The sequence below is a fragment of the Plectropomus leopardus genome, chromosome 16 (genome assembly GCF_026936395.1).
Source record: "Plectropomus leopardus strain MGB_pleo_1.0 chromosome 16, ASM2693639v1, whole genome shotgun sequence".
Classification (NCBI taxonomy): domain Eukaryota; kingdom Metazoa; phylum Chordata; class Actinopteri; order Perciformes; family Serranidae; genus Plectropomus; species Plectropomus leopardus.
The window spans coordinates 32,533,407-32,549,036 of record NC_142191.1 but is presented as its reverse complement, the minus strand read 5'-3'; the positions used below and the strand labels follow the sequence as shown (position 1 = coordinate 32,549,036).

Genomic DNA, 15,630 nt, shown 5'->3' with positions numbered 1-15,630 from the left:
GGAACCTTGTGTAAGGTCAAAGTTTTCACTGTTTCAAATTGTGCAAGACTGGAACAAAAGTTTGTTCTGACAATAATTTGCCTCAGAGAAAATATCCTACTGACTTTAGTGATCTTATCCCTAAATTATTTAGAAAATATTATGAATTTTAGTATGTTTAAAAGGGATTTACAATATTGCATTGTACAGACTTCATGCTTCATTGATCTTTACCATCTATGACGTTCTTCAGTTTCTCAATTTGGATTGGACGACCAAAGTTTGCTGTAATTATGGTAATGAGATTAGGGTTGATAGACTTCATGTTTGGCACGGTGGCCACAGACACCCATCATCAACACAGAGATGTGGACTATCCAGAGGTTACACCAGTTATGGTAATATACTGTCTGAACATTGAACATGAAATGATAATCTGTAATTTTGATCTTTTGAATAGGCAATGCTATTGGTACTGTGCATTATACTGCAGAACTAAAGACATGTTTTTTGAAGTTTTCCAGTTCTATTGATTATTAATGACAAGCTCATTTCAATGACCCGTAGGAGCATGGAACAAAAATCTACTGCAATTTATGACATGCATCCCTGCTACAAAATACACAATGCAACGTTCATAGTAAAAATCACTCCTTCTACCAAATGTGTTTTGTTATATATTTTTCTTGGCTTGTTGTCTGTTGTCACAGTATGTGGAAACCTTCTTGTAATAATCTCCATCATTTACTTCAAACAGCTCCACACTCCTACAAACTCTCTCATCCTCTCTCTGGCTGTGGCTGACCTGCTTGTTGGGGTTGTAGTTTTTCCTTTCAGCATGGCGTTCTCTCTTAGCTCATGTTTGTATTACGAGCATTTATTCTGCAAAGTGCGGGACAGCTTTGATGTAACACTGAGCACAGCTTCCATTCTGAATTTATGTTGCATATCTATTGACAGATATTATGCAGTGTGTCAGCCTCTGACATACAGAACTAAGATAAATGGTCATGTTGTTGTGATCATGATTCTGGTCAGCTGGACTGTTTCTGCTGTGGTGGCCATTGGTCGAGTAATAGCAGGATCAAACCAAGAGCAATGTCATCAAAAGTGTTTAATTGATGCTGTTCTAGCCAATACATTGGGAATTATTTTCTCCTTTTACCTGCCAGTGATCATAATGATCTGTATCTACCTAAAGATTTTCCTTGTGGCACAGAGACAGGCACGCAGCATCCAGAACACAAAGTCTGGAGCAACTGTCAGTAAGATGGAGAGAAAGGCTACAATAACTTTGGCTATCATTATGGGAGTCTTTCTGATGTGCTGGACTCCTTTCTTTTTTTGCCTGACACTTAGTTTTGTTAATGCTGATAGTGTGTCAGTTCCTGTGATTGAATCGCTTAACTGGCTTACACTGTCAAACTCAATGCTCAATCCATTTATTTATGCTTTTTTCTACAGCTGGTTCAGATCAGCTTTCAGGATGATCATTTCTGGGAAAATATTTCAAGCAAATTTTTCTGACTCAAAACTACTTTGACATATTCTCTGGAGTGCTACAAATAAATATGTTCATCTCTTTGTTAGGTTATCATTTTTAACTATATACTGTATTCTTAGAGCCACCATATAGGTTTTGTCATTAAACTGCAAAAACTATCTAGCAAAAGCTGCTTTTGAAATCATGCATTATTAAAAATAAATAAATACATTTTTAAAAAATAAAGAAATCAGGAGCAGTGATTCAATATAAAATAAGTCTAAAATAATATGAATATCATTTTCATTGATTTAACTGTCTTATGGCACCTAGCTTAACGGTCTACCAAGTCAAGTACAGAATTCAGTCACTGAACACTGTGTGGCTGTTTGGAACAGCAGCTGTTATCAGCCTCTCAACAAACAAATGTTTGAGTTGCTATATGTGGAAAGCTGTTCATACTGTGGTTACCGAAAACTGACTGAGTGGATGTTTTTATCTGTTCAAGTTTTATATTTTTAACTTTTAAGCTAAATTAAACATATACATGTCCCAAATATTAAATGAAAGCCCTATGACCCCTATGTATATGTCCTGAGTGTTCTGACATTTGTGTGATTACAAATATTGAGATATTGGTGTCAATGTAACACTCACTATCCTGCAGTTTCTATATTTGTATGAACCCTCAAGCAGTTCTAAAGATAGTGACACTTAATGTATTTTTGGATTTTGAGTCTGTAGAATTTAAGAAATAAGAAACAAGAAATAAGCAAGTACATTACCTTTATATTTAGAGGATAGAAAGATAGAGAAAGACATTTTTTACTATTATTTTATGGGCCAAGGGTCAGTCTGAGCAGCTGAGTTTTCAGACCAGGACAGAAGATGTGTTGAATGTGTACCGACCAAATTACAATGGAGAGTTTGTTCTTCATTCAGTGAGGACAGCAAACAGCTGTCACTTTGCAGAGCTTTACCCAGGCCCCTTCTTAGTTCGGGAGTCGCACATCAGATGGCACTGGCAAAGCGCAGTGGGCAGGCTGGGGTGTATAATTTGGTAATGTCCTGGACATAGGATGAGCTTGAGCAGCACAAAGAGTCAGTAGAGGGTGCTGAAGAGCAGAAAAATGTGGGAAAACTTGGGTAGGTGGAAGACCAGTCAGGCCACTGCATTCTGGATAAACTGCTGAGGTTGGATGGCACATGCAGCCACATCAGTCAGTAAATAATAAAGTAGTCATGAGAATCATGAGATGACCAAGGCTTTATTTAGAACCTGCGTCGCCTCCTGGATGATAAATGGTCATATCCCCCAGATGCTTTGGAGAATTAATCTACAGGAGAGGGTTGACAAAACTTGGTTTCCTTGAAGCCTGAGTTATAGACACCACATAGTTCTCAGTGGAGATGAAGAGGTTGTGGATGGGAGAAGCCCTCCTTGGAAGACAGAGACACTCACTTAGGCCAAGACTGAGCCTCAGGTGGTGTGCAGTATCCCAACAAGAGATATCAGCAAGCCAAGCAGAGATGCGATCTTTAGCTTGGGTTTCAGACTGGATGACATTCCAGTGACGGGCTGGAATGTCACTCGAAAACAGAGCCAAGTGATTTGATGTTGAGAGAAATGAGGATGGGACATTACCCTGAAGGACCCCAAAAATGAGGCTACAAGGTTCAAATACAGATCCTCTCCAAGTTACCCTGTGGCTCAGAGGTAGAGCGGGTCGTCCTCTTATAGGAAGGTCGATGGTTTGCTTCCTGGCTCCTCCAGGCAAAATGTTAAACTATCTTTTTGAAAGATACAGAACTCCAATTGCTCGGAATGTGAGTGCATATGAATGGTTACTGAGTAGCATGTGGTACCCTATACAGTAACCTCGGCCATCAGGGTATGAATGTCTATGTCAATGGGTGAATGTAACATGTGTGAAAGAGCTTTGAATGGTCAAAAGAGAAGAAATGCACTACACAAGTGCAGTCGATTCACCATTTACCTGTACATGATTTCTTGGTGTAGGATTTGAACAGAGCAGGGGGCACCCAGTTCTTGGAATGTGGAGAGGAGCTTCTGATGGTTCACCTTTGAAAGTGCTGCTGGGGCCTACTTACCCACACCAAGAATTGTGTCATAGTCAGTCAGGGTGTGTGACTAAAGCAAGAAATGTACTTGGCATGGGCAGTGGTAACTGTGGAAAGATGTCCGAAGACCAGTCAAGGGGTGCCTTCAGTTATCTATAAGTAGACAAGCAAACAATTATCACACACATCCATGGTCAAACAGCACTGCACTCACAGGGTAAGGATCTATATCTGAGCCTTGTAGCCTCACAATTGGTGTCCCTCAGGGTATGATTCTGAGTCTCTTCTTCTATTCTCTCTACACCAAGTCACTCGGCTCTGTTTTTCAGTAACATGGCTTTTCCTACCAAAGCTATGCAGATGATACTCATTTGACGCTGTCTTTTCCCAATTCTGAAACTCAGGCAACAGACAACATCTCTGCCTGGCTCTCTCTCAGTGGATTACTACACATCACCTGAGGCTCTAACTTGTCACATGGTGCCACTCTGTTAGTGATATTCTGCATCTATTTTTGATTTTGTGGGTATTCTTATGCATCAGCTGTTTACACTCTGGGATGCCGTTACCGTGATGTCAACAAATTCACATGATGGGATGGTGCTTGTGTTTACACAACATGAGCACATAGCAACCGATGTGGGCCGCCATGATGGTCCAGATATATCCGCAACAAAGTCACTTATGTTTAGGTTTAGGCAAAAAGGAACATGGTAAGGTGTAGTAAAAAACCTTAACATCAATACAGAAAGCAAACCCCAGACTAGTAGTAGTAGTAGTTTGTGGGACCCATCCAACTCCCCTCCCAACTGCCCAACTCAAACTCCTTGTAGTGTGTTCAAAACAGGCCCAGTCGCCCGAATACTGCAGGTAGGAATGATGGAAAAGGACTCTGGTTCTATTTTGTGGCTTTTCTCTGAACTGGGGCCATGATGTGTTGCATAGTGCTATACTTTGCATATATATTTTACTCTGAAATAAAATTTGTAATATAAAAATTGTAATACAATTTTGTATCGAAGTGGTCTTTTTTGATGAAACTAGCCTCTAGTCAACTTCAGATAAATCAAGAATGGAGCAAGGTGCAAACAAATGGTTTTTTTTTGTTTTTTTTCCATGGCAAAAAAGAGAGTCATTTGAGCTATTCAATGTTTTCAGAGTCTTTGTACAAAATATTCTGTGGGTCTTGAAAGATGACTCAAAATGGCCAGAAAAGCTGGCACAAGCCACTTTCCATTATATAATAGGGCTGGCACTCAGTGAGTTAATTAATATATATCCCCCTTTTTTGATGAAAATATTATAATTTAGTGCATTATGCAACAGATGGCATCCAACCAAAATGTATGTCTTCATTTGTCATTATAATATTAGATATTTTATTTAATAAATTCTATCAGGATACATACCAACTCAAAATTCAAAGTGTCTCTGTCTTCCTTAGCTATATAGAAACTGTACTTGAGGTTTCATAGAAATATAGAAACTCCACCAACATCTCAGTATTTGTACAAACAAATGTCAGGACACTCAATACATACACAAAATTAATTGAATATACAATAAACACCCCATTAAATACATACTGCATGATTTTGTTCATGCTTGTTAAGTCAATATATGTGGTAACTGAAACATTAAGATTGTGAAAATGTGCCCCGTTCACTTAATGTTGTTTGTTTGCTAGTTTTACTATTTTGGAGCCAATTGCAACAAAATACTGTTCTATGTGTACTGTTGTGTATAGTTGGAATGACAGTAAAGTTGATCTAAGTCTAAGTCTTTTGTCAAGAGAACAGCATATGCATCAAGAATGTTGGTTGTAGCATGACTGTCACAGCCCCTGTCTCTCATCCCCCTCCTGTCACTCTGCTGCAGTACTTTTCCACTCACCCTCCCTCTGCTCCACTCTACCTGCAAGCCACGCCCACCTCATCAGCCCAACTCTGCTCACCTGCCTCACAGCTGCAGCTCATTACAATCAGCCCTGCATATAAGCCTCTGCAGCACTCTCACTCACTGCCAGATTGTTCTTCAGCGTCATGCGAGACTTTCCAGCTTTCTTCTGCCTGATCTCCCAAAGCTGACTCTGCCTGTCCCCGACCTGCTCTCCTTGTCTGCCTATCGGCACCTCCGCACGAACAGCCGGCTTGTCGGACCACAGAGCTTCCTCCTCGCCGTCAACGGCTGTAGCAAGCTTCGTCTCTTCCCCTCGTCTGAGCCCCAGAGACTGTGTGAGGGCTTTCAGCCTGAAGAATGAACTTTACTCTGTGTTCATTCAATCTACTCCATACCTTGTCTGCTGTGTGGAAAATAAAAGTTATTACCAACTGTTCCTGAGTGTCTGTGTACTGCATTTGGGTCCAAACCCCGCCCGTTTCAATGACAACTCAGGTTCTTTTCTAAGATCAAAAAAGTTCATCAAGGGGAGCCTTTAGTCCTTTTGAGAACTGGCAGCTTCATTTAGAACAAGCTGAAACTTTTTGATGGTCTTTTATATTTTTCTTGAAATGATCATCCTGAAAGCTGATCTGAACCAACCGTAAAAGAAAGGATGCTGCCTGTCTCTGTGCCACAAGGAAAATCTTTAGGTAGATACAGAGCATTATGATTACTGGAATGTAAAATGAGAGAATAGCTCCTGTCGCGCTTTCTCGTACAATATCAAAATACGATTGTCATGACTTGCACTGTCAACCTTAAGAATTTATGTTTAGTTTTGATGTGTAATGCAAAATGCAAACAGCATTACTTTTTTAAAAGATTAAAATATAGATCATCACTTCATGTTAACTGTCTATGCAGTATAATCCTTGTGTATAGTCCATGCCTCTGTGTTGTTGATGGGTTTCTGGAGCTGCTTTGCACTGTAGAACTTACATGTGATATTTATCAAGCCTCATCTCATTACCATAATCAGAACAAACTTTGGCCGTCTGATACAAATTGGGAAACTGAAGAATGCCAAAGATGAATAAAAGATTATGCAGCATGTATGTGTGTACAGTGCAATTCTTAAAAACCTTTCTAGGGATGCTAAAATGCATTATATTTTATAAAATAATTTAGGGATAAGGATAAGTTAGGGGATTACTTAAGTCAGTAGGATATATTTTATGAGAACCAGTGAGTTATCCCAGTCAGTGTTCTGCAATTTGAGGTTTGTCATTTGATTGAGTGAAAACTTTGACCTTACACAAGGTTACAGTTTACAAACCAGAAAACTGCACTCAGTAGAGTTCAGATCTCCACTGTCACATGAAGCTGTTAACTTCTCCATGTTTTTTGACAACAATATTGTTTAAAATTATGTAAATGTAGACGCTAGTGTGCATCCTTTTTATGATCACTGCTCCCTGGTGCTGGATAAACTGGCTCCCCTGAAACCTACAAAGTTCCCCTCAAAAAATCTTCCCCATGGATAAACAAAATGATTGATCAGGCAAATGACTGAACACTTTTGGAGAACGAAATAGTAAAACTAGCAAACAAACACGCTTGAAGTTCACAGACTGCATCTCAAAGAATTTAGGAGCACAGGGAGAAACACTATTGTTTATGGTATCAAACAGAGCATAAGGATTTTTTTTTGTGGAAGATATTAGAGAAAAGAGAAGAAAGAAGATCTCCTAGCCTTCCAAGTCCACATTTTCAAGGTTCTATCATCCATTCTGTGCCTTAAAAACTACATATTAATTTTCTACTGAATTTTTCTTTCCATTGATCAGCTTAGCTTTCTGCAGGCCAACCTGAGTGGTTGCTCAGGTTAAACCTCTGTTTGGTATGAAGCTTTATTTGCCTGCTTGGGTCAGTTTAATAATTTGCAGAAAAAAACCACAGCAGCTCTTTTGCCTCTTAGGCCTCACTGTGCATCTTGCCAGCCTTGTCCTGGCTGGTCAATTATTGAGCCATGGGCAGCCCTGTCTCAAAGACTGTCTCAAGCCTCATACTGACTGCACAAAAACCCTGCTAACATCTGGCTTGTTAATGCAATGAGAATGTGTACTGTCTGCATTTACACTGGGATCAAATGTCTGCAGTAGACACGCGTTTTTTTTCTCCTCCGGCTCCGAGTGGCATTGATGGGAACACAGCACCCACGGTCATGCACTAATTTCAGCTCCTTAACCAGTGAGATGCAATGACGCACCATCAATAATTTGGGTGCACATATATGACTGTATGCTCAAGGACCTGCCATGGTTGTGGTGATGCCCTGTCTCCTCCTAAACAGCGCTTAGACACAGATTCATATACATTTGCACCGAGTTTGAAAGAGACTGAATAAGTAAGATATATGTATAAAGAGATGAAACCTTTGTAAACTTTCAACGACCTCTGTATCTGGTGTTGTCTACTGTTTACTCCGGCTTGTCTAACCAAACAACCCACACAGATGCACACCAAAGCTGACAAAAAGGCAGACTTGTGTGGTGCAAGTGGTGAGTTCACTAGCAGAGGGAATAGAGTTAATTTACCTGCGTTTAAAAAACCCACGTGCATGGGCTAATTTAGCTGAGAAAGGGGTGTTAAAGAGTAACCCTGTTCATATGGAGTAACAGAGTGGAAAGATTGATAGGACAGAGAACATGTGGTTACATTGTGACTGTCTCTTTCTGCAGCTCTAAGGCCACCTGGAATAAAGTATCAATGATTCCACGTCAGCACAGGTGCTTAATATACAGGAGGATCACTCCCCGTATATATGGAATATGTAACAGTATAGAGGTAGTCTCTCAAGCCCGGTATACGCTGTGCAATTTTCTCAGGCGAAAGATAATTATTGTGGCAGAAACGTGGCGATATCTTTGGTCGTAGTTCTAAAACAGTGGTCCTATGTTGTACAGTGAGAGAGGTCACAGTTGTGCAATCAAAGACAGCCTGGGATAAATATCTGACAGTGTCAGAAATTTGGGATGAGAATCTCACTGTGTGACTGCTGTTACAACCTATGTCTACTGACCAGTCAACAGAAATGCAGAATGAAATAATGCACTGACCAGCATGACACTGCTAAATGCTAATAGATGCTAATGTCTGTCTCATTGCAAAAGTGACGTACCAAGTTGGCCTTTTTTCCCCAGCCATGACCATGTCCACATTCTCCTCCTCCTCCTCTTCTCTAGATTTTTCCAGCAATGGCTCCATTTGTTTGTTTACATTTTTCTCTACCACTATAGCGGTGTAGATAAATGATGCATGCCGACGACGTTTTGATCATGCGTGACGACACCAGTGGACAATGGTTGTAGCCTATGATTCAGTAGGTGATGTCATCACACAGTCTGCATACATTAATCTTGTCTCTGTCTGGGCTGACCCGAGCGCTCGTCTTTGTTGTACTTGTCCTCATTTGTAGTCTTCATTTTAGTTCATCTTTGTACTCATCTTCATTTATTTTGTACTCGTTTATTGTACTCATGTTTGTTGTAATTGTAATTTTAATTGTATACTAATACTTTTACTCATATTAAACGTGTGCTGATTGAAGCTTCAACAGGTGTCTCAGTCCTTCGGAAGTCATGACAGAAAACTCATACTATCATTTCGCTTCCCTGGACTTAATTAGTGGGTAATGGTAGGTTGAAATGGATGAGGTGCAACAAATCACAACCTTTATCTTAAGTCATGCCACTTGAACTGAATACCCACTCAACATTGCAAGAATCATGGTGAGATCTCTTTGCTGGGGAGAGAGAATTTACAGGCTTTATCTGTTTTATTTACCTGGACGACAGAGAGGCCAAAGTGCTGGCCTCTCTGTGACTGGCCTCCAGCAGCTACTATGTGTAAACACATTGTATATACTGTAGACTCTATACACAGTCTATGTATGTAACACACTGACTATACATAAGTGTCTCATACACTTCAAAAACGTACAACTATCCCATAAATGCAGTACACAAGATGCGCTGCCATCCTCTTTTCACTTTTTTGGTTGCGTGCTTACCATGTTTGTTTCAATTTCCAACTTGCACATGCTTCATACTGTGCGAAAAAGTTACAGCTAAGCGCAACATATACACGCCTTCAGTCTAACTGGTGCAACAGTCATAACTTTAAGTTGGTTGGTACTCCTAGCTCTCTTAGGCAGACTATCCAGCCAGGCATAGGCCCAGTTGGTGACCTTGGCTCTGATGTGTTTAAGTTTTCCAGATTCACTTGAACAATTGAATGATTGGATGATACATGAGATCAACATGGATCAAAGATTAGTGGCTGTGTGTAGTCCTTAAAAATACATTAATTCTCATAATTACATTGTTACACAATTAAGGGCCTGCTCCACCTGAGGGGCCACAAGGGCCAATGATGGCAATATAAAGGGTCAGATCACCATTAATGGCTAGTGGACATGTCGACCAGGCATCACTAAATGGCATCTTTGTATGGGAAAAGTCACACACACGCCAGGATGGCACTCTGTGTGTGTGTTTGTGTGTAAGTGCCTGTTGCTATGGTAATTAATGGCCTAGGTGCACCCCTCCTCTCCCCTTTCCTCTCAGGTCAGCTCAAAGGAAGCAGCTGAATTTGATGGAAATGTCCCTGTCAACCTCCTTCATTTTACAGCCATATTTTTCACCAAATAGTCATCAACAGTATTGCAATGAGAAGCGAAAGGACGTCATCACGAACGCAGAAATACCAAATTTGTTTGAAAAAATATTTGCTAAATATCATGTTTTGTCACGAAATGTGGGAGACTTTTACAGAATGCTGTGTAATTACATTATGTGTTACAAAGTCTACACCCTGGCTTACTGAAGAAACGTGTGCTTTAACAGGCCTGCAGAAGAAAAGAACACAAATGGTCTGGATGACATTGCATTGCATTATTTTAATTTAGTTTATACTTTCATTCAGTGTGATTTAAATTCTACTATATGGGTATGCCAAACAGACAGGACTAAAGCAAGTATGTTAACTTTATAAATAGAGGATAGAATGACAGAGAAAGACTTTTTTATTATCTTCTTTATGGGCCCAGGTTCAGCCTGAGGAAATGCATTTTCAGACTGCGACAGACGATTACAACAGGGAGTTTGTTCCTCAATTCAAGAGTCAGGACAGCAAACAGTTGTGACTGTAGAGTGGTGCCCAAGCCCCTTGGTCATTGGTACGCTGCAGCCACGGCAAGGGACAAGAACAGGCTGCACCTCCTGGGGTATCGCAAGCATTCCCAGACCAGATGATATATATAATCCCTCTAGTGTGTTCTGGGTCTGCCAAGGGGTCTTTTACCAGTTGGACATGCCAGGAACACCTCTAACAAGAGGCATCCTAATCAGATCCCTGAACCATCTCAACTGGCCCCCTTTGATGCGAAGGAGCAGTGGCTCTACTCCGAGCTCCCTTTTTGATATCTGAGGTCCTTGCTCTTTAACTAAGGCTGAGCCGAGCCACCCTCTGGCAGAAACTAATTTTGGCAGCATGTATCTGCAATCTCATTCTTTTGGTCACTACTCAAAGCTCATGACCATAGATGAGGTTTGGGATATAGATGGACCAGTAAATCAAAAGTTCTGCCTTCTGGCTCAGCTCTATCTTTACCATGATTATCAGACACAGTGCCTGTATCACTGCAGATGCCACACCAAACCACCTTTCCATCTCACAATCCATTTTACCCTCACTTGTGAAAAAGACCCTGAGATACCTCAACTCCTTTACTTGGGGTAATAACTCTTTCCCAACTCAGAGGGGGCAATCATTTTCTGGCAGAGGACCATGGCTTCCGACTTGAAGGTTCTGACTCTCATCCTAACCACTTCACACTTGGCTGCAAACCATCCCAGTGCATGCTGAAGGTCATGGTGTGATGAAGCCAACAGAAGCACATCATGTGTAAAGAGCAAAGACGCAATTCTAAAGTCCCCCTTCCTCCCCCTAGATGTGCCTTAAGATCCTGTCCATGAATGTCACAAAAAGCATGGGTGACAAGGGACAACCATGGTGCAAGCCAACACCCACTGGAGATGTGTTTTACTTGGCGCTGAGTATGCTATCAAAGCTCTCACTTTGGTTATACAGGGGATGGATGTAATAGTGATCCTGGTATCCTTTGGATCGTCTGTATTCCCACAAGACTAACATGTGCCCACCAAATAACATTATGATATTAATGTTAAGTTATGCAACTAATCAAAAGTTATGAAGGTTGGGTTTAGGCAAGTAAAGTTACTGTGTTTAGGAGTAGGAAAAGCAACATAGTAAGAATGTATCTTAAAATGTTGCAAGGTTTTAAACAGTGAGGAAGCCCTCTTGACTCTATCTCCACTCAACTTCACCAGCCAGTCGCCCCAAACCTATTTTCTGTCCTTTCCCACTTCATCAATATCTCTTTGACAACTGGTTTTCCAAACACAAATGCAGCTAGAGTCCTTTTACAGGAACTCACACTCAACCCTTCCAATGTAAAGAATTACAGATCTTTCTCTCCTCTTCCATTTCTTTGAACAGTTGAAGGTGTCTTCACTGAGCTATTATGTTTTGCCACCAGACAAACCATCTCAGGCCCTGCTCAGCTGGCAACTCAGCTGGCAACATATTTGCTCGAAAACAATCTTGTCTTTGTTCACTAAGTATCCATATGTTTAAAATGGTTCAGTGGTGTGACCAGAACGCTCTTATTCTCGACACAAGATGTCATCTTTGTCTGCTTCAGTGGCCTCTCAGTTCAGCTGAAAGCCAGGATACTATGTTTCCTGGGATGCTGCCCCAAAGTGGTGGGTCACTCTGTTTAAAACACCTTTCTCAACAGCTTCACTAACTGCACCGTCAGACTGGCTGATAAAAACTGACTGATGTGGCTGCGTGTGCCATCCAACCTCTGCAGTTTATCCAGAATGCAGTGGCCTGACTGGTCTTCAACCTACCCAAGTTTCCTCACACTGCTCTGCTCTTCCGTACCCTCTACTGACTCCTTGAGCCTGCTCAATCTGATTCAAGACATTTGCATTTGCCTTTTGTGCTGTGAACTGCTAAAGCTCATCGTAAGTCCAGTAACATGATCAAACCATACACCCCAGCTTGTCCATTGCGCTTTACTAGTGCTAATGGGCAGGCGACTCCCGAACTACAAAGGGGCATGGGTACGGCTCTACAAAGTTGCAACTGTTTGCTGTCCCGACTCTTAAACTGAGAAACAAACTCCCCGTTGTAATTTGGTCAACACAAACTCTTTACATTATCTGTTGCAGTCTGAAAGTGCATCTGCTCAGACTGACCCTTGGACCATAAAATGATATAATCTTTATCTTCTATCTATGAAGTTAATGCACTTGATTGATTCCTGTCTGTTTGAGGTTGGGGGATGTATTAACTAAAACTGCTTTGTACAAAAGTGTAAACTAAATTAATATATTGCAATGTAATGTAATCTCGAAAATATTTGTGTTCTTTTCTTCTGCAGGTCTGTTTAAGCACATGTTTCTTCAGTAAACCAGGGTGTAGATTATGTAACAATGGAAAATGTAACACATTTTGTAATAATTCTCCAAGTTTTGTAATTTAAAAAAGCCTGAACACAATATGCATTGTTGTTTGTTGTTGCACTCCAGAATTGCACTTTTTTGTGATGAAAATGTTCTAATTTACAGCATTATTCAATAGAGGACACCCAACCAAAATCGATGCCTTCATATGTCATATTAATATGATAAGTTTTATTTAATGCATTTTAGCAGGAATCATACTAACCCAAAATCAAAAATCCAGAACTCAGTAAGTGTCACTTTCTACCGTAAGTCAATAGAAACTGTACTCGAGGTTTTAAAATATAGAAAGCAGGATAGTGCAGTGTTTCACTGACACAAACATCTTAGTATTTGTACACACAAATGTCAGGACACACCAGACATACACAAAATTAATTGAATATACAATTAAATATAAACTGCATGATGTTGCTCATGTTTATTAAGTTTTAATATGCTGTAACTTAGACATTAACATTGTGAAAATGTTTTTGTCCATTCAGTGTATTTTGATTTCTAAGTAAAGTGTTACACCTTTTGTTATTATTAATATTTTTTATCATTATTAGATTAAACAGAGTGAAGGAAAATTTGAATTTTTGTGTCAGAAACTTTCAAGGTCCAATATTATTATTAGCAATTGGGTTTTGGCATAAATTAAGCTTTAATCTTACTCTCTCTCTCCTCTACAGTAAATGCCAAATAAGAGAAAGTCTAAACCCAATGCATTTTATTCACACTCAATATCATACCATAACACATGCTGCCTTCTAACTACTGGCCTGTGATAGATATAACTTAGATATAACTTCTCCCTGTCTTGTGAGGCAATGCAACTTCATTTATATCACATTTTCATACAACGTGGCATTTCAGGTTCCTTTCTAAAGTTAAAAAAAAGAACTTATGAAGGAGAGTCTTTAGTCCTTGTGAGAACTGTCAGATTAATTTACAACAAGCTAAAGCCTTTTGAGGGTCTTTTTTGAGAGTCCTGTCAAAGGTTCATTGCAATTATGAATTAGTTTACGCTTTGTACACAAAGTACTAGAGTTTGGCTTCTCATGTAAGATATAATATAAGCTGATAATGTTACTGCTTTATTGTGACTATTTAGACAAAGACAAGAGTCACCTGCAACGCTTAAGGGGCCAGGTCACAAGGGTCTAATTAAATATTTGGGAAATTTAATTTAGTTTAACTGTGAAAAAAATAATGGATAAAAACATCCATCCAGTATGTTTTGAGTAACCAAGGAATTAATAACCTTTCATACATAGCAACTCCAACCACTATTGTGTGATGACAGGCTAATAACAGCTGCTGTTCCAAAGGGACATACAGATCACAAAGTGTTCAGTGAGTTTTGTACTTGAGTTGGTGGACAGTTAAGTTGGTGCCAAGGGCAAGTTAAAACAAAGCCAAGAAAAGTCCATATTATTTTACATTTAATTTACTTTTTTTTTTTTTTCGGTTCAATTACAAAATGTGGAAATCTGGTGGCCAGTAGAATTTAATGTACAGTTAAACAAATGTCAGCCTAACATAGTGATGGACAGATTTATTTTCAGCACTCCAGAGAATATGTCAAAGTAGTTTTGAGCCAGCAAAATCACCTTTAAATATTTTCCCAGAAATGATCATCCTGAAAGCTGATCTGAACCAGCTGTAAAAGAAAGCATAAATAAAAGGATTGAGCATTGAATTGGAGAGTGCAAGCCAGTTCAGAGATTCCAACATTGAAAGTGAAACAGTATCAGTACTAAAAACATTCAGAGTCATAAAGAAAAACAAAGGAGTCCAGCACATCAGAAAGACTCCCATAATGATAGCCAAAGTTATTGTAGCCTTTTTCTCCATCTTACTAACAGTTGCTCCAGACTTTGTGTTCTGGATGCTGCGTGCCTGTCTCTGTGCCACAAGGAAAATCTTTAGGTAGATACAGAGCATTATGATCACTGGCAGGTAAAAGGAGAGAATAGCTCCTATTGTATTTACTAGTAAAACATGAATGAAACACTTTCCTTTACATTTACCTTGGTATAATCTTGTCACTGTATGGTCAACTGCAACCACAGCAGAAACACTCCAGCTGACCAGAATCATGATCACAACAACATGACCATTTATCTTAGTTCTGTATGTCAGAGGCTGACACACTGCATAATATCTGTCAATAGATATGCAACATAAATTCAGAATGGAAGCTGTGCTCAGTGTTGCATCAAAGCTGTTTCGCACTTTGCAGAATAAATGTTCATAATACACACACGAGCTAAGAGAGAACGCCATGCTGAAAGGAAAAACTACAACCCCAACAAGCAGGTCAGCCACAGCCAGAGAGAGGATGAGAAAGTTTGTAGGAGTGTGGAGCTGTTTGAAGTAAATGATGGAGATTATTACAAGAAGGTTTCCACATACTGTGACAACAGACAACAAGCCAAGAAAAATATGTAATAAAACACATTTGATAGAAAGAGTGCTTGTCATTATGTAAGTAACATTATATTTTTTATAACAGGGATGCACATCAGCATGGTTAACAATGACATCTGGGGCCATGTTTCTTCATTCCTGTAAATCAGTTTTCCACTATGAATCAACAGTCTT

The 15,630-nt window shown here is 39.8% G+C and overlaps 2 protein-coding genes across 2 annotated transcripts; one reads left to right on the top strand and one right to left on the bottom strand.

Moving 5' to 3' along the window:
- Positions 1–577: 577 nt before the first annotated feature.
- On the top strand, positions 578–1,522 carry LOC121955240 (trace amine-associated receptor 1-like). The gene has a single exon (XM_088089396.1). It carries the CDS (start codon positions 581–583, stop codon positions 1,520–1,522), a length of 942 nt encoding a protein of 313 aa, XP_087945522.1. The 5' UTR covers positions 578–580.
- Positions 1,523–14,607: 13,085 nt separating this feature from the next.
- On the bottom strand, positions 14,608–15,582 carry LOC121939561 (trace amine-associated receptor 1-like). Its single transcript, XM_088089406.1, has one exon. The coding sequence runs from the start codon at positions 15,580–15,582 to the stop codon at positions 14,608–14,610; it is 975 nt and encodes a 324-aa protein (XP_087945532.1).
- Positions 15,583–15,630: the final 48 nt, after the last annotated feature.

What these genes read in the sequence shown, in the direction of transcription:
- LOC121955240 (XM_088089396.1), top strand. Translation starts at nt 581, where the DNA reads ATGCATCCCTGCTACAAAATACACAATGCAACGTTCATAGTAAAAATC.
- LOC121939561 (XM_088089406.1), bottom strand. Translation starts at nt 15,582, where the DNA reads ATGGCCCCAGATGTCATTGTTAACCATGCTGATGTGCATCCCTGTTAT.